Source organism: Aquarana catesbeiana, linkage group LG02 (assembly GCF_042186555.1).
Source record: "Aquarana catesbeiana isolate 2022-GZ linkage group LG02, ASM4218655v1, whole genome shotgun sequence".
Classification (NCBI taxonomy): Eukaryota; Metazoa; Chordata; class Amphibia; order Anura; family Ranidae; genus Aquarana; species Aquarana catesbeiana.
Genome location: NC_133325.1, coordinates 295,159,268 through 295,177,829, shown reverse-complemented (window position 1 = coordinate 295,177,829; position 18,562 = coordinate 295,159,268). Strand labels below are relative to the sequence as shown.

General features: G+C 39.9%; 1 protein-coding gene across 1 annotated transcript in view; it reads right to left on the bottom strand.

The window, feature by feature from the left end:
• Positions 1-6,627, bottom strand: part of F10 (coagulation factor X) — a 37,770-nt gene extending 31,143 nt beyond the window's left edge. Inside the window, exons 1-2 of the mRNA XM_073614536.1 lie at positions 6,285-6,627; positions 3,117-3,277 (exon numbers count right to left, since the gene is read on the bottom strand). Of these exons, the coding sequence (XP_073470637.1) occupies positions 3,117-3,277; positions 6,285-6,354 (231 nt within the window). The 5' untranslated portion in view covers positions 6,355-6,627. The remainder of the gene's footprint in view (positions 1-3,116; positions 3,278-6,284) is intronic.
• Between the last annotated feature and the right edge of the window lie 11,935 nt (positions 6,628-18,562).

Here is an 18,562-nt window from a genome sequence, read left to right as displayed (position 1 = left end):
AGGAATAAGGAGGGAGAGGAGAGATGTATACTCTTTCTCTCACACAAGCCCTCTGACAGAGAATGGCGGCGTCTGCCGCATTCATATCTCCCCCCCCATTCCGGAAGCGTCTGACATCACTTCCGGAATGCGGACGCGAATTTGGATGCTAGAGCACATGCGCTGAAACCAAAGGGAGGAAGTGGCGTAGTGCAAGGTGCACAGTTGCAGGATCCGCCATTTTGGAAACTGGCTGCCCACAGATCACTCAACATTTACTATATGCTTTGTATTTGTTTAAACAACACAGCCTCAATTTTTGGATTTTCAGTGATCACACGGACACCCCGGGCACCTGTCATTTCTACTGTTTGATCAACTGCTAAGATCGAATGGAGCCTGATTGTTATAAGGCTAATATTGCCCCTTTGGTTTGAGATCACAACCATTCTTTTGGTTTTCCCTTCTACTCTCATCCAATAGTGCAGTCTATCCCACAGCCAGACACTATTCAGTGTTTGTTCACCTTACTGTGATTGATCTGTGGGCAGCCAGTTTCCAAAATGGTGTATCCGGCAACTGTGCACCCTGCACTACGCCACTTCCGCCCTTTGGTTTCAGCGCATGCTCACCAGCATCCAAATTCACATCTGCATTCCAGAAGTGATGTCAGCCGTTTCCGGAACAGGGGGGAAATATGAATGTGGCAGACGCCGCCATTCTCTGTCAGAGGCCTTGTGTGAGAGAGAGTATACATCTCTCCTCTCCCTCCTTATTCCTCGATTTCTCTTCACAGACAGGTAAGCTTTGCTACATTGCTCTACTAGGGACTTTTACCCCATGCATATAATGATTATATTTGGCCCAAATTCAATTACTATACATTATGATTAATGAAGCCTTTATTACTTGAATTGATTTATAGGCTTCATTCCAATTGATTTTGATTCTCACTTATACAAAAGAGGAGAACCATCGGGATTATCCAGTGGAGAGATATCCTGACGGATTTTGATCCTGCCATCTAAGAGCTTTGGCAGTAACATCCTTCACTCCCTCAACTACTACCATTAGGCTAATCTACTCTGTTGAATGATATTAAATCAATAGATCCTATCATACCAATGTGAATGAGGTAACTAATACTATGATATCTTTTTATAGTGATAAATAGGCCATTTAAATATTCATAATAACCAAATAAAGAATTTCCCTTCTTTATACACACACACACACACACACACACACACACACACACACATATATATATATATACACACACATACATTTTTCCTATAGGACATGTGTGAATTATCCACTTCTCCCCTCATGGTTACTTTACACGCCATGAATGAGGTTTTGGTTTGGGACATTTATAAGCCCACTGCTTTCGCGATTTATCCTTAACCATCTGTACCTGGTAGGTCCATCTGTGTTTCAATTTGCACTATATCCAAAATAAAATATTTATTGATTGTAAAATAGCATGTTAAACCAAAGAAAAGTGTACCTTTTGTATACCCATGTTATGATAGATGCAACAGTTCTGTCTAAAACCTTATGTTATTCCAATTTTGTTGTTTTCTTTGTTGTTATTTTTTAGCAACCAATTCATAAAGCACTCTAGAATTTCCTGAAGAAGCTCATTCGAAGCGAAACATGTAGAGCGGTAGTGTCTGTACGTGTATATGAATTGAATTGGCAATACAACAAAGAATTTTTATGATAATTTTTTATTGTTACAAATAAAGTATATTTTTTATAATAATTCTATCTTTCTATTTTTTGACACCTTTAAAGTCCTGCAGTTTTCCTCTTTCTATGTATTCTTCATAAAAATTGGGATGTGGTGTCTACTCTGATCCTGTTGCCCTCATCTTTCTTAAAAATTTAACTAAATGGACTTTCTTTGGAGAAGGTATGAACCTGGGCAGCCTACATTAGTAAGTTAGGGTGGAACTCTGTTTCATGTACTGTTGAATTGGGCTGCTGAATGATCGGTAAAGTTTCATTAACTGTTTCATATCTGGTCTGAAGTTATTTAAATGGGTGCATGGTGGAAAATGGCGTATCTAGAAGAACAGGCCTGTAAAGCACACACACAGTACAGGAGGAAGGCTACTACAAGGGTTAACTCAGAAGGAGAGTTCGATCAGGAGAGTAGTTGCCAATCAATTCATGTAATCAGTTCATGTAATCATGAACTGGTGAGAAGTGAATAGCAGCCAGACAGCAAGAAGCGGTACCAGGCTAAGTGTTCCAGTAGCGAGGGGATCGGTATTCTGCCTCCCTCCCTAGAGGTTGGTTCCCACAAAGGTAACTGGGACTGGATCCACTGTATAGAGACCCCATATATCCAGCCACAGGGTACAGGAGAGTGAGGAGTTAAGTGCATGCATGAGATCCACTCGAGTGCACGGTGGGACCCCATTCTGTTACTGGGAGTGAGGTGGCAGAGATATGCTGGACTAGTGGAGAGGGCAAAGGCTCAGTGGTGTCCTTCCTAAATGCAACATTCATCGAGAAAAGGTGTGCAGAACAGGGGACAGACCATCTTACAAGGGAACAGTGTGCATCACACTTCTGCAAACTGTATTGCTCATCCCTAAGCTGGGGTCTGCTTTAATGTTGCCTTTCACATGACGACGACTGTGCCTAGTTCCGGGCTTTGATGAGCATGTACATGCTCATCAATGACCATGAAGGACCATGCAGGTTTTAGCTCGACACCCTGGATATCCACTACGCCATAGGCTTTTGCCTAGGTTGCCCTGTGGATGATCAGGTTCTGCTTCTTTGCATAACATTTTTAGAGAACTGGAAATACACAAGGAAATCTGCAGAAATTATCAAACTATAAGAAGATTATTTTATCCATGAAAAGTAACTGTTCTGTACATGAAGGACAAGCTATTACCGGTAACAAAGTGTAACACATTACACCAGGTTGTATTAACAGAATCTTCAACAGAAGATAATGGGATTCTTCAGGCAAAACATTTTTACTGGATTTTCTGGAGGTGCAACATCAGTATTTTAAAATTCTCTGCAAAAAGTGTTAAATGATTTATATTTCCCTAGAGTCTTTGAGGAAGGGTTTAACAAAATAGCAGACATGCAAGCGAAGCAATCCTTACAGTTTTCACATCATCCTCAAAAATCTCCCGAGCTTCCTCGTAGCTGCAGGTTTCCTCACGACACTCTCTTTCCAGATTTCCCTTTTTAAATTCTTCAAAACCCGAATTTGCTCGCTTGAACCTCCCCAAAATGCTGTGTGCCGTGTCATGATTCACAAAAACTGCAAGTCAAGAATGTCTGTTACTTCGAGAGTCATGTACATTATTAGAGGTTTACTCCAACAAATTCAAGCATACTTTTGTCAGACATTGAACTTTCCTGTAAGTTCTGTGGAAAGAAGTATATACAAAAACTGCATACTGTCCTAGAGTTGAAGTGAGGTGGTGCCACTGGACAAGTCTTCATCTTAGAATAGAACACATCCTCTACTAAAGAAATATGCAGATTAAAATTCTTGAACTCTGCTTTTGAAAATACTAATTACTTGGCTGTCATACTGATCCATGGGTTTCAATACTTCCTAATAGGGATGAGCTTGGGCGTGTTGAGATCCTAGTCCAAACCCACGTGAACGAACTCACTAGGATGCTGTGCCAATCATAACTAAACGAGGAATCCCCCCCCAGAGCCACATGGATGCAAGTGGCATGTATACATACAGCTGCGGGGGGGGGGGGGGGAATGTCTCGGCCACTTACAATTGGCACAGTAGAGGTGACAGCTTCCTAACAGGCCAAATCTCATGGGTTCACACTAAGATCTGTATATGCTCCAACCTGGAAAAAGATCAGGTATTATAACTTCACTCTTTTTTTAAAGGGCCATTGTTGTTTACGGGCTTGTGTTAATGGCATCAATTTGACATCAGTTTGAGACGTTTCTGAGATCTTTCAGAATTCATAATTAATTGACAGGTGCATTAGACCTTCAGATCACTTATTTCTGATCTGCATTTGACTTGGTGGGCTTTACATTCCTATGGAAAAGCCCAGCAACATAAGGCTTAATCGGTATGGTTTTTCCAGGTCAGAAGCCCAGAAAGTAGCATTTCCAGAAAAAGGCCAGTAAAGACATACTCTGCATCTCTCTTAGTACAGCTTTCCTTAAAGACTACAAGGCGAATTGTGGGAAATAGGATATGGTTAGCATCTGTTGGTGTTTTCACACATGTTATCAATTGAAAGCTGTACTCTCTTTAAAAAAATATCTACTTAAAGATGTGCTGAACTTAAAACCTCTGATGTCTTTTTTCCATATTGGTGATCCCTAGTGAGAAAAAATATGATAGCTTTCATTGCCAATTTGTTTTCAAGGGTGCAGATTCTACAGATGTCAATTATTCTTGTTCCAGGCCCACTGGGTTAGTGAATCCAGAATCAGGACAACATCTCTGGAACTTGCCCATTTAAAATGGCACATCCCATAATTCAATCCCCATAGGCTAATATTAACAGTCATGCAAGTAATGATAACATAAATCATGCCAGTGATAACATACTCTTCCATTCACACTGGTCCAAACTCCAACCTACCTAATTTCTTACAAGTAGGAGGAGTTCACGGATCAGTGATAAATGCAAATATTCTATAGACGCGGAAATGCTATTTTTTATTACCCAATACATTTTTACCTTCCAAGAGGCTGGGAAAGGTTCTGTGTGAAAATCTATTAATGTACATATCTATTTATATTTATAAAACGTACACTTAAGTGGAGTAATACATTTTATTTTAAGTAGCATTAAGCACTCAACATTTTATAGTTTAACATATTAAGCACAATAAAATAAACATTCTCCAGTAAATGATTTGTTAGGATTCTTACCCCAGCACTTGCAGTTTACAACTTTCAATGCTTCTAGCTGCTGCTTATACAGTGATGCTTCCCTGAACTTCCAGTCTTCACAGGGAAGGGCAGTCTCTAGCCAGTCTGTTAGTTTGGAGAAAGGCGGGGGGGGGGGGGATAGGGGAAGCAAGGGAGTGCCCTATAGCTATGTGTTTATATTGATACACACAGTGTAGGGAGACACAACTCTAGTCCCTGCATGCAAGGATGGCTCCATCAGATGCTGCAAGAGAAAGAAGCCAACCTGAAACAGGAAACCTGGGGCAATGGTTATGGTACCAGCTGAAACTGGCACACAGACAAGGATTAAAAGATAAAGAAGATGCCTACTCTATAAATTATTAAATCAGCTGCTAAAAGTGCTTTAAAAACGGAGGGTTTATTATCACTTTAATATTAGGCTTAGTTAGTACTTGTACAAGTATCCTAAAGCTAGTTTAGCAAATGTATTGAGACAAAGCTAATCTGAATCAAAGGATTTTCATTCTAATAACTGATTATCAACCGTCGCATTAGGCATTGCACATGGCCTTGTCCAGTAACAGACAACATATCACATAGCAAAATGTAAATATCTGTAAGGTCTCTGTATGTATTTACATATGTACCGTATGCATCTATTACAGTTTTATATTGATTTTATTGGTAATTATAGGTGTATAGGTTTCAATCTCAAGAATTAAACTTACACATATATTTTAGTAAATTTTCTGACGCATTGCAGAACTCTACTCTATTCAAACGTTAAATATATGCAACAGTACTATAACATGATTGAGAATTCACTTCTGACTTACATTTTATGCTTTTTTTTTAATTGTAACAGAAGAACACTCTAGGGTTGTGACCAGACCCCCAGACAATTATTTATTCATCTCACATTCAATAAATATACAATGGTTGGTACTGCTCTGCAGTAGGCTGCAGTCCTATCTCAGTTTATTCGGTAGCAAAGACTTTCCAGTCCGTTTTCAAATATCTTAAAGTCTGCTGCAATTGTTTTATGTCCATATATATCAGACTTTTATTCATGGTAAATAATTAAAATCATGTGAAAACCTGTTCATACCATTACTTCTTTTATAGGCAATGTATACAATCGGAAGATTTTTATGTGTAAACTATTAGAAGACTTCTATGGGTAATGTACACCATCAGAAGATTTTTATGTGTGATATAAACTATTAGAAGACTTCTATGGGTAATGTACACCATCAGAAGATTTTTATGGGTGATGTATAAACTATTAGAAGACTTTTATGGGTAATGTACACCAGCAGAAGTTTTTTTTTTTTGGCACTATATACCATCTTCCACACAATAAGTGATACTAAAGTGTCACCCAAGGCACCCAACACATTCAAATAAGAGATATTCTTACCATTCTGTGGCTGTTCCAGGAGAACGACAGGTAGAAATGTAAGAATGATCAGGTATGTCTGTCCAGCCATTCTGTGATCTTAGTTAATGATATCTTTCTATTTTCTTTGTGTAGCTGATGTGACAATGAGAGTCACGAGTTCAAGCTGCAGCTTGCTAAGGGAAATTAGGAAATTCCTGCCCTGAGAACAAAATGCTGAAAAGAAAGCGGACAGTCCCCTCTGTTAAAGCCATATATCATTAGAAGCCATTGACAGCCTAAATAGTTTGACACCTATTGCAATGGAAAGGAAGGGACTACAGACTACATAGAGATGGCGATTTCTGAACAAAAATGTTTGTTTGTATTATGCAACTTGTCCCTCTGCATTCAGATACCTTGTATTTACTCAGTTGACATATTCAAAGGGCAAAGAACAGAGAGAGCACTGACATATCAAATGGCTCATAACCAGATTATATTCAAAATCATGCATGGAAATCAGTCCTAACTGGGGTGGAAAACCTTTGTTAAGTGAACAATTAATGCAATGATGATACATAAACTTGTATTCATTGTATTCACCACCTTTGCTTACGATATATAACACACACCAAATCAGTGATTGGTAAATGAATCTGTATGACTGAATAGTTCTCGAAAATGCTACACGAAAATCATCAGCACTACATGCATAAGAAAATAAAACATTATGGTGCTTTGAAGGGATACTCCACTTAAAAGTGATGTGTTAATTATAGGTAGAGCATGGTGGGCTTAGACAGCTCCTAGCCTCTTGGATACTCTGACAGTGAGATTTTAGCGTCATTATTCCTGACTCCTGTCATCCAAGGTGTTGTGGGGATTTTTTAAACCTTTGTGTGTTTCAGCTCCTCTTGTTGCATTCTCTTTAATAGAAAATAAACAAAATTCCAACAGGATAGCAGGAAGCCTTAGTAATGGTCACAGCAGAAGTGCAGACACTTCATTCATGTCTGTGCACAGCAGCCGGGTGCGTTGCGCTGCAGTGTGGTGGCATGCGGTGTCAGATATGCTGCATTTTTCTGTACTGCGCTGCACCACACATTATACCAATGGTTTGGTGTGTATTAGGTACATACAGTATAAAACAATTGTTGATCGAGTGCAAAAAGATGCAGGTCATTGCACATGTGTAAATGAAGAGTAAATGTTCCTAAGAGACATAAAAAACTTTTAGGTGGTTTAACTATCCCACACATAGAGTATATACCATCTATGGACCACAGCAGAGCCCCTGAGAAATCTAAGAAACTGTTGATTGGTTTAACTGTTCTATACCTAGCCAAAACTGAAATACTAAAATATCGCTCTTGGGTGGATTGACCTTTCAGGTACTGGGACTGCACAAGGCTACTGACAACTCATATACACCTGAAAACAGTACTGCATTTTCCTAGATAATTTTTTATTGGAATTTTTCTTGACAGCCTGAATCGAATAAGAAGCTTCCAGATACAAATAACTCTGGCATGAACATAATTCTTAGGCCTCATGCACAAAGGACATTTTTTTTCTCCTTCCCTGGATGCTTTTGCCTTTGCTTCAGGGGAGGAAAATGAAGCTTTAAAAAAAGCCACATTTTGCATATGCATTCATGCATGTTTATGCGTGTTTGCACTTTTGACATGTTAATGCATTCTATTAGCCGAAATATTAATGTATTTTGGCCAACAGAATGGATTAACTCGCAAACATGTAGCATACTTTTCGTCCAAATGCTCCCTTTCTGAAAGCGTACATGGGTTTTTTTTCTGCCTCTAAACGCTTATGTGTGCATGGACACATAAGCTAACATAGAGAAGCGTTTAGAGGCAAAAAAAATAAAATAAATAAAACCCCTGTAAAAGCAGTGATTTTGACATCCTGTGTGCATGAGGCTTAAAGTGAATGCATTTTATTATGTTTCATTGTTTTAGTACAATAGCTTTATGGGCATTTGTTAGGCTAGTGAACAGCTTGAAATGTATCCGATTTTAAGTCACAATGATGACTTGCTGTTAAATGATCTTGTTCCGTTCTCTAAAACAGGGAATGATAATGCATTGTTTTTATATACTATGCCATTATTATTTTTATGATGGGAACATATGTTTCTGTCCACTGTTCTCAGAAGTGCATGGCCATAACCTCCAGGAAGAAGTGGTTTGTGCAGGGAAATGAGATAAGCCTGAACTGACATTTCCTGAGAACCTATGTTATTCCATGTACTGTTACAGAACAGCAAGGCTACAGCCAGGCAGTATAAAACACAGTTTCTGTTTCATCCGTGGACCTACTAAACTTATGTAGTGCTACCCATGGGCTACTCCAAAACATTTAGTACTTAGCAATTAGAGAACAGTCTTCTTGTTAAGCAACTGTGAACAAATCATGGCAAAATCACTCTGGTATCTGGTTACCTTGTTCCAATGTATAACTGCTGGTACCCAGTGCAACTTCAGAACACTAAACAGTCACAGGTCTTACAAGTTCCCTGGACCATTGCCTCATTCCAGCTTCCTCCGGACCCCACTCATTCCTTCCTTCTCTAGACCAGATCCCATAAAGAAATCTCAGATCCAAGCTGCTTCTGGGCCCCAGCACTGCAGCTCCCAGAACCTTACAGAAAAGCTACCTAATCCTAATGCTGCGTACACACGGGCAGACTTTTCGACCAGACTGGTCTGACGGTCTTTCCGACGGACTTTTGATGGACTTCCGACAGATTTTCGAACAAACGGACTTGCCTACACATGATCACACAAAAGTCCGACGGATTTGTACGTGATGACGTACGACCTGACTAAAATAAGGAAATTGATTGCCAGTAGCCAATAGCTGCCCTAGCGTAGTTTTTTGTCTGTTGGACTAGCATATAGACGAGCGGATTTTTCAACCGGACTCGAGTCTGTCGGAAAGATTTGAAAAATGTTTTATTTCTAGGTCCGTCGGACTTTTGGAAAAAAAAGTCCGCTGGAGCCCACACACAATCGAATTGTCCGACGGAGTCCGGTCCCCTGGACCAAGTCTGCCGGAAAGTCCGCTCATGTGTACGCGGCATTAGGCTGCCTCATGAGCATCAACACCCCCTGACGCTGGGAACTCTCCTTCCTGGGGAAAGACAGTTTTTGTAGAGTTTCAGAATAATTATCAGCTTCACAGTCATCATCTGGTTACACCTCCCCAGGAATTGGCTAGACCTTGATCAATATTCAGGCTATTTGAATTCTACCTCGCTAACCTCCATAAACTTCTTCTCGAGGCAAGGGGAAGCAGTGAAACCCTTAGCAGACCATACCAAACAATTATTGCTCCCTTGATTACAAAATGAGCCAAAAACTAAATATACCTTATACCTTATAACTAAATATACCTAGCAACCTAAGAGGGTGCTGCACATAAGTTCCCACTGCTATTTTACTGGTATGATACTAACGTGAGCACTTTTGAAATCCCTGAAATATTTACCGTATTTATCGGCATATAACACGCACTTTTTTCCCCTTAAAATCAGGGGAAAGTCGCAGGTGCGTGTTATACGCCGATGCCCTGCGATCTGGAGCTGTCAAAACGTTAAAATCGCCGACCGCGATTTGAAAATGGCGCCGCTGGCGCCGAAATACACAGAGCCGGTCCTCGGCTCTTTCCGGCGGCTCTCGTTTACTTTCGGCTCCACTCGTAGTCCCGAGCGGAGCTATCCGAAAATACTCGGTGCCATTTTCAAATCGCGGTCGGCGATTTTGAAGCAGGGACAGGCTGCACTGGGGAAGGCTGCACTGGGAAAGGCTGCACTGGGAAAGGCTGCACTGGGGAAGGCTGCACTGGGGAAGGCTGCACTGGGGAAGGCTGCACTGACAAGGCTGCACTGGGGAAGGCTGCACTGACAAGGCTGCACTGGGGAAGGCTGCACTGACATGGCTGCACTGACATGGCTGCACTGGGGAAGGCTGCACTGAGAAGGCTGCACTGGGGAAGGCTGCACTGACAAGGCTGCACTGACAAGGCTGCACTGACATGGCTGCACTGACATGGCTGCACTGACATGGCTGCACTGACAAGTCTGCACTGGGGAAGGCTGCACTGGGGCAAGGCTGCACTGGGATAAGGCTGCAATGGACACTGGGGAAGGCTGCACTGACAAGGCTGCACTGACAAGGCTGCACTGGGGAAGGCTGCACTGAGAAGGCTGCAATTATGGGCATTTAAATGTAAGTTTTTTTTCCCTTCAACTTCCCTCCTAAAAGTTTTTTTTCCCTTAAAATTCCCTCCTAAATTGGGGTGCGTGTTATACGCCGGTGCGTGTTATACGCCGATAAATACGGTAATTTCTATGTAGCTACCTTTAGCTATCACCACTTGTGTATGAAGCTTTATACACAGTCTCAGCATAAATGATACTTGCACTTCAAATACAGTCTTTTCTCATGCGGGCCATGTCACATTAGCAACTTTGTTGTTGTTAGTTGCTACCGCAAATTACTATAATACTTATTTATGTAGCTACGAATCACTGGTCATTAGCAGCTGAATTTAATATACATGAATAACTACTGGAGATGACAGTTCTGATAATAGCTTTAACACTGCACAAAGTCAATTGCTGGGCTACAAATCACTTTAGTGACATAGGGGGTTATTTGCGAAAGGCAAATCCCCTTTGCACTACAAGTGCAAAGTGCCCTTGAAATTGAACTGAAAGTGCACTTGGAAGTGCAGTCGCTGTAAATCTGAGGGGTAGATCTGAAATGAGGAGAAGCTCTGTTGATTTTATTATCTAATCATGTGCAAGCTAAAATGCTGTTTTTTATTTTCCTTGCATGTCCCCCTCAGATCTACAGCGACTGGACTTTCAATTGCACTTTCAGTGCAATTTCAAGAGCACTTTACACTTGTAGTTTGCACTTGTAGTGCAAAGTGGATTTGCCTTTAGTAAATAACCCCCACAGACTTTTCACTGAGTTCCATGAATTTTTTTCCTACCATAAAAACTCGAAGAAGAGCATTTTGGTAGCTGCTAAAAATCACCAATATGACATTGGCCTTGTACTTAACGGTCCATGTTCAGTGGAATTCTTTACTGTGCAGCCTTTGGGAGCCACACAGCCTCTCTATGGGAAATTTCCCTGAAGGGTACTGCTTCTTTTACGGTTGTACAGAAGAATCTCTATTCATTTTTATAAAGACTTTCCACTGTTGGTCTTGCTGGTACCACCCATAAGTGATATTTAATTTTCCTATAGAATCATTGTATGGCAAGATGGTATATACATGTCTGGCGGGACACCCTATTTTGACATTTGCATTTGTAATTGGAGACCTCTTTGGATCTGATGTATTATAATCTGTCATGCCTGTATACTGTATACTTAGGATGCTTTTGACTAAAGTGGATTTCAGCCTCATCTTTTCAAAGTCCCTGATGCATTGTCCCTCCATTTATTTACTCTTCAGTATAGCTGAACTGTGCTTTTATTCTTACTTTGTCAATACTGCTCCCATGTCCACCTAGGGAGGGATGTGTCCCTCTGATCCCTCGTTTCTGCGCTGGCCAGTCTGTCCTGCGCCCCTGGGCACCTTATGCTCCCTAACCTCATGAGGAAGCGGCATATTACTGTGAAACATGTTGAGAAACATTGGCTGAATGCATGTTCCCCTGCGTTGTTGATCATGAATAATTATTGAGATATATCAATTATGTTTATCTGACAGAACATAGGAACTGCATTTCAGCTATTAGGGAGGTAGGATCTTGGATTAGTATTTAAATTTGTAATGTCTTGATCATTGGATTTATTTTAAAGTAATTTTTGTAATTTTGTAATTACTTTTAATATTTTTAACAGAAATTGTGTGTGTGATGTCTATGGTGGTACCAAGAAAATCCATATTCCTCAAAGATTTTCAATTTTTCTATATAATCTGGTGGACTGAGTAATCTACTGGCAATGGTAGTTCTTGGGGACACAAAAGCAAAATCTTCTTGTCATAATTCCAAGACTATTTTACAGTTCTACTGTTTTATACTATCTTACAAATCCAACGGGGAGATTGTGGGGGTTATTTATGAAAGGCAAATCTACTTTGCACTACAAGTGCAAACTACAATTGCAAAGTGCACTTGAAATTGCACTGAAAGTGCAGTGACCGTAGATCCAAGGGGGACATGCATGGAAAATAAAAAACAGCATTTTAGCTTGCACATGATTGGATGATAAAATCAGCAGAACTTCCCCTCATTTCAGATCTACCCCTCAGATTTACAGCGATTGCACTTCCAAGTGCACTTTCAGTGCAATTTCAAGTGCACTTTGCACTTGTAGTGCAAAGTGGATTTGCCTTTCGTAAATAAACCCCTGTGTCTGCCCTAATATTGATGTACAGGTGTGCAGCCCTGGGAAATAGTTTACCCCTCGGACAAAAGGGGACAGTTTTGCTTGATTTTTTCCTGTTTCCATTTGCCTTAGTAGGCAGATCCTGCAGATAGTCCTTTGAAGCCATATGTCACTCCAAAAGAGACACCAGTTCATCAACAGTCTTGGGGTCTGTACAGTAGTGTATTTAGGTTTTGTGCTGCCCTAGACCTGACTAAATTCGTGCACCCCTCAATTTAAATATGACCCACCCCTTCCTGTCAAGGCCACACCCCTTGCTGTTTAAGACCCGCCCTGAAATTTTTGCGTGGGGACACTAGTTCGGGAGTAATGGATTCCCTTAATTTGCATAGATTTCCTCTCACTTCCTGTTTGGCTTTGGGGCAGGAAGTGAAGGGAAATCTCTGCAATGGGACAGGGATGGTAAAAAATAAACTGACAGGGGCTATAACCCTCCCTTATTCTATCCAAAATGAAAAAATAAAAGTGTTGCCTATAGTTCTAATTTAAGCACAAATTTCTGATCATTTTATAGAGAGGACTAAGAAGATATAACCATGCCAATGGTGCAGCAGAAAACATATAGCACAGTAAGAAAGGTTTGTGGTCCAGGATGATAGGACAGTCAAAATTAGAAGCGACACCCCCCTCGAGTTACGGAATGCTAGCCGCCCGCATACCCGAAGCAGTACAGGCGCTTTATGGGGCTAGACTAATTTGCCTCTCAGCCCAGTCCGCCCCATAAGACTGGCGGGGACTCTTTCCGTGCTGCCCCCCTGCAAAGTGCTGCCCTAGGCCTGGGCCTTGCCGGCCTAGGCCAGGATACAGCGTTGTTGGGTCTGTATACCTAATTTGCCACTGTATCTTAATAGGCAAGGCTGTGATGTAATAGTCACCAACCAAAGTGCAGTGCTAGGAGTATCCAGTATATACTAGACATATATGTGAAAAACAAATAAAATAATTATTGAACATATACATATAACACCATCAAATGTGAAAGGCCAGGCAAAAGCCCTGCTTTAATTGGAGTGTCCAAATAAAAAACCAGGACAGCAAATGGTGAAAGTCCATAACATGTGAGGTAAAGAAAGGTGTCTTCTCCAAACAGAGGGTAACAGTAAACGCTGGGAGGCGTGTGTGCACTCAAATGGGAAGGCGACAGCAGATACCACAGCACATAGATCTCCAATGAGTATAAATGGATACCCTTACCGGATCCGTACAACGCACATACTGTATAGCAGTGCATCAAATAGGCATAAGGGGATGATCTCCCGTGATATCCAGCGGGATGGTATCCCACAGGCCACGGTCACCGAAAGGTAGCGATGATCACAGGTGGAAGTCAAACAGCTCCTGCATACGTCCTCCAATTCCGGACCGGGAAAATCCAAAGACAGCAGTTCAAAATAAGGCCATGGAAAAAGAAAAAAGGAAGCTCCACATAGTGTAGGTAAAAAAAAATGGGATTTATTGGATAAAAACCATATGAATAAAAGTGATCAAAAAAAGATTAAAAATGGCAATGCGGGTCGGGGGCAGGAGGCGGAGCCTAGCGGAGCAGACATGCATTGTTAGAGCTCCACACCGCTGAGGAGAGAAGAGAAGGACAAAGCGGAGCCTGCAGGCTCAAAAGGTATCCATTTGAACCTTTTTGCCCCAGGGAACAAACTGTGAAAGTTTGGGCAGGAAATATGGTACTGGGAGGAAACCGTGGCAGAAATAAAAATCATCTCACAAAGAGTTCACAGGCACTCACTGCAGCTGAAGCATCTCCAGTCACCTCACAAGATACAGCATCAGGGCGCTCTCACAGACAGAAAATGTCACAGCAAGACTCTCCATTTGAGTCAGATACAGAACAAATCCTCTCACAAACTTCTCCACAAGCCTCCTCAGTATCCCCAGTAATATTATTACAATTTGAAAAGATGCTTCATAAGGCTTTAAAACAAACCTCAAACCTCAGACCAAATAACAAAAAGCCTAACCAAAGAAATAAGAGAGCTGGGAAACCGCACCGCAGCCTTAGAAATAAAAATGGATGAAATTGAAATTACAACCCAAGAAAATATAACAGAATTGGAACAATTAAAAAAAGAGAATTTAATACTTCAAACTAAGCTCGAAGATTACGAAAATAGAGTCAGACGTTCAAACTTGCGCATAAGGGGAATACCTGAAACTGTGACAGACCTGCAATCTACTATTACTGCTCTATTACAAGAACTAAAGTCAGATATCCCTATTGAACGTTTAGAACTGGACAGAGTACACAGAGCCCTCACAGCCAAAAAGAAAGATGGACCCCCACGTGATATAATCACAAAATTTCATTATTACAGAACGAAAGAACAAATACTAATTGCTGCAAGAGAAAAAAAGGAACTTAATTTTCAAGGACACAATTATCAAATTTTTGCTGACCTATCCCAACTTACTATTACTAAAAGACGATCCATGAAACCCCAACTAATGGAACTGCAACGCCACAACATTATGTATCAATGGGGCTTCCCCTTTTCAGTCAGATTTAACTACCAAGGTACAATTTACAGAAGCAGATCAGCAGATGAACTACAGCAAACCCTTTTAAAATTAAATCTGACAGAACCCACAAGCAGCAACACTCCCACACGCAGAAGAATGGCATCATCTTCACCTTCAGGCAGCACCCAGAAAATTCCAGAACAAAATGGGAATCATCATTCTCACAAAAGAGGCCGTTATGCCACATCATCCATGGACCAAGAAGATTCAATGGACTGACATCCTAATTCCTGATATCTCTTCATTTATTATACTAAGAGATGGTTCTCTATAAAAAAACTATATTTATAACTGAATGTAACTGCATTCTGATAGTCACACACTGTGTGGGATCATGTTACATTCCAGTTATATTTCTTATTACTTCTATAGCCTTAGAATATATAAGTGAAATAAGGAAATTCTTGTTCAGTTATATATTATCAGGTAATAACAATAGATTTATTACTTTTTAGGACAAATATGTTCAATAATCCAGAAGTAATGGAAGCTTTTTCTTTCTTTTCTTAAAACAAATATATTATTACCTAACTAGTTCCTAGAATTATGTTTTTGTTTATTCTAATCTGAAGCAATACAACCTCAATTTTATGAGTTAACATATCTAAACAGTTACATATGAATAAAATATGTAATTGTTTACTCTAAAAGGTTAAAATCCCAAAATAATTCAAACTATCTTCATCAATACCAAAGTTATTAACAGTACCTTTTTAACTGAATTATTTAGCCTAGGGCAAGACTAACCATATACAACCACCCTGGAATAAATAATTTCAACAAAAACTATATTCTGCACTCCAATTAATGAAACATCATTTTGATGTCTTTTGACATAGCACTTCTCTCCTGTAAGCGGAAGATCCGTGTACCCCCATTAGCCCTCCTCATTCTCCCAACCATATTATGTGGGAGTGTGACGAAGGCACTTATTCCCCTGAGAGAGATATTTATTCTCTTTCACGGGTAAATTGTGATTACTTGCAAAAAATAATTTATACAATGTATCATCTAATCTCATATGTTTTTTGTTTACTCTTTACTCCAGAATTCACTGGTTTCTTTTCTATCTATTCATCTCTTCAGTCCACACAGGTTGATCTGCGCAGTCAGCTCTGCATAACAAAAAGTAAGTCAAAACTATTTGATCTATTGCCATGGCACCACTGAATATACTTTCCCTGAATGTTCAGGGAATATATGTCCCTCAAAAAAGGACCAAAGCCTTCCGTACTTTCCATACCAAGAAGGCTCACATAGTATGCCTCCAAGAAACACACTTCACCAAAGATTCTACTCCAAAATATATTTCTCCTTTTTATCAACAAATTTACACGGCTTCTGCCTGTACCAAGCAAAGGGGAACTCGAATTGCATTTCACCGATCCACACCATTCACCTTATCATCAGAAATTAAAGACCCAGAAGGTAGATACCTGATACTCATGGGTTATATAATGGATACAGCAATCACGGTGATTTCCTACTACGCTCCTAACAAACAACCTACACCATTCCTCTCACATATATTACAAGTGATTAATACACACAAAATAGGAACAGTGATAATGTGTGGGGATTCAAACCAGGTCCTCCTCCCATTTCTAGATAAATCACCTTTTACACCATCCAAAATAACCTCTAGATTACCTTTTTCTCAACTTCTTTCCAAATACAATCTGGTAGATTCATGGAGAGAAAGTAACCCAATGAAAAAGAAATTCACTTATTTCTCGCACCCTCATCAAACCTTCACCAGAATAGATCATATTTTTCTAACAATAGGAATGATACCAGAAATTATTGCATCAGATATAATTCCGATTCCGTGGTCTGACCATAATGCAGTATACACTACTATAGCCTCAGCCATACCAAAAGCGCATGACCCAACGTGGTACTTACAGGACATAATGCTCAAACACCCACTACATCAGATGGCCATTGAACAAGCTTTAAAGGAATACATATCAATTAATAATACAACAGACATCTCCCCAATAACACTGTGGGAAGCTCATACGCCTGTCTTGCGTGGTACAATACAAAGACAAATGGCACTATTTAAACGGGAACGCAAAAATCTAGCAAAAAAACTAGAACTCAATTTTAATGCAGCCTACATATTATTTCAAGATAATCCATCTCAGATTACAAAATCTCATCTGGAAAAATCTAGATTGGAATACGATCTATTTCTCACTGAGTCAGTTGATAAATCCCTCAAACGCTCCAAACACAATTTCTACATGAATACAAACAAACCAGGTACATATTTGGCTCGGGCATTAAATTCAACTAACAAATCTTTCAAACCAATACGTTTGAAATTATCAAAAAATGTTTACACTTGTAATCCAGTTAAAATAGTCCATAAATTTCACTCACATCTCGCAACTTTATACAAGACAAACAATGAATTTAATCCTACAGAGGCTGAATCCTTCTTCTCAAAAATAACCTTACCTGAGTTATGCCAGAATCAAAAAAGCAGTTTGGATGAGCCTATAACTATAGATGAAGTTGCTAACGCCATAAAAGACCTAAAACTTAACAAAAGACCAGGCCCAGACGGCTACTCGGCTTTATACTATAAAACATTCTCAGAAATACTCTCTCCCATTCTCACTGAAACTTTTAACAAACTTCTAGATGGACATTCTTTTCGGCAAGAAACACTAATGGCAATTGTTTGTATGATCCCAAAACCCCTTTCTGATGATACTTCCTGTGTGAATTATCGGCCTATCTCTTTGTTAAACCTCGATATTAAATTATTAGCAAAAATAATAGCAAAACGCCTCAATAGCATTATAGGAAAATTAATACATAGAGATCAAGTAGGCTTCATGCCAAATAGACAGGCAGGCGATAATATACGCAGGGCAGTGTTATTGGCACATATTGCTAAAAAACGGAAAATCCCTTTATGTTTTCTATCTCTCGATATTAAGAGGGCATTTGACACAGTATCCTGGCAATATATGCAATATTCATTACAAAAATGGGGTTTTGGACCCCACTTTTTAACATGGATCAAAGCATTATATAATAAACCCAAAGCCTATATAAAATATGCTGGATACAAATCTGAAGCCTTTAATATCGAAAGAGGTACCCGACAGGGTTGCCCATTATCTCCCTTATTATTTCCCCTTATACTCGAACCCATGGCCCAATACATCAGAACAAACCAAACTATAACTGGCATTGAAGTAGGAGGTATTACACACAAATTATGTATATTTGCAGACGATATATTACTTTTTCTATCATCACCACAGGTCTCTGGTCCTAACTTAATACCAGCTCTTGATGGATTTGCAGCCCTATCCGGCCTTATGATTAATCCTA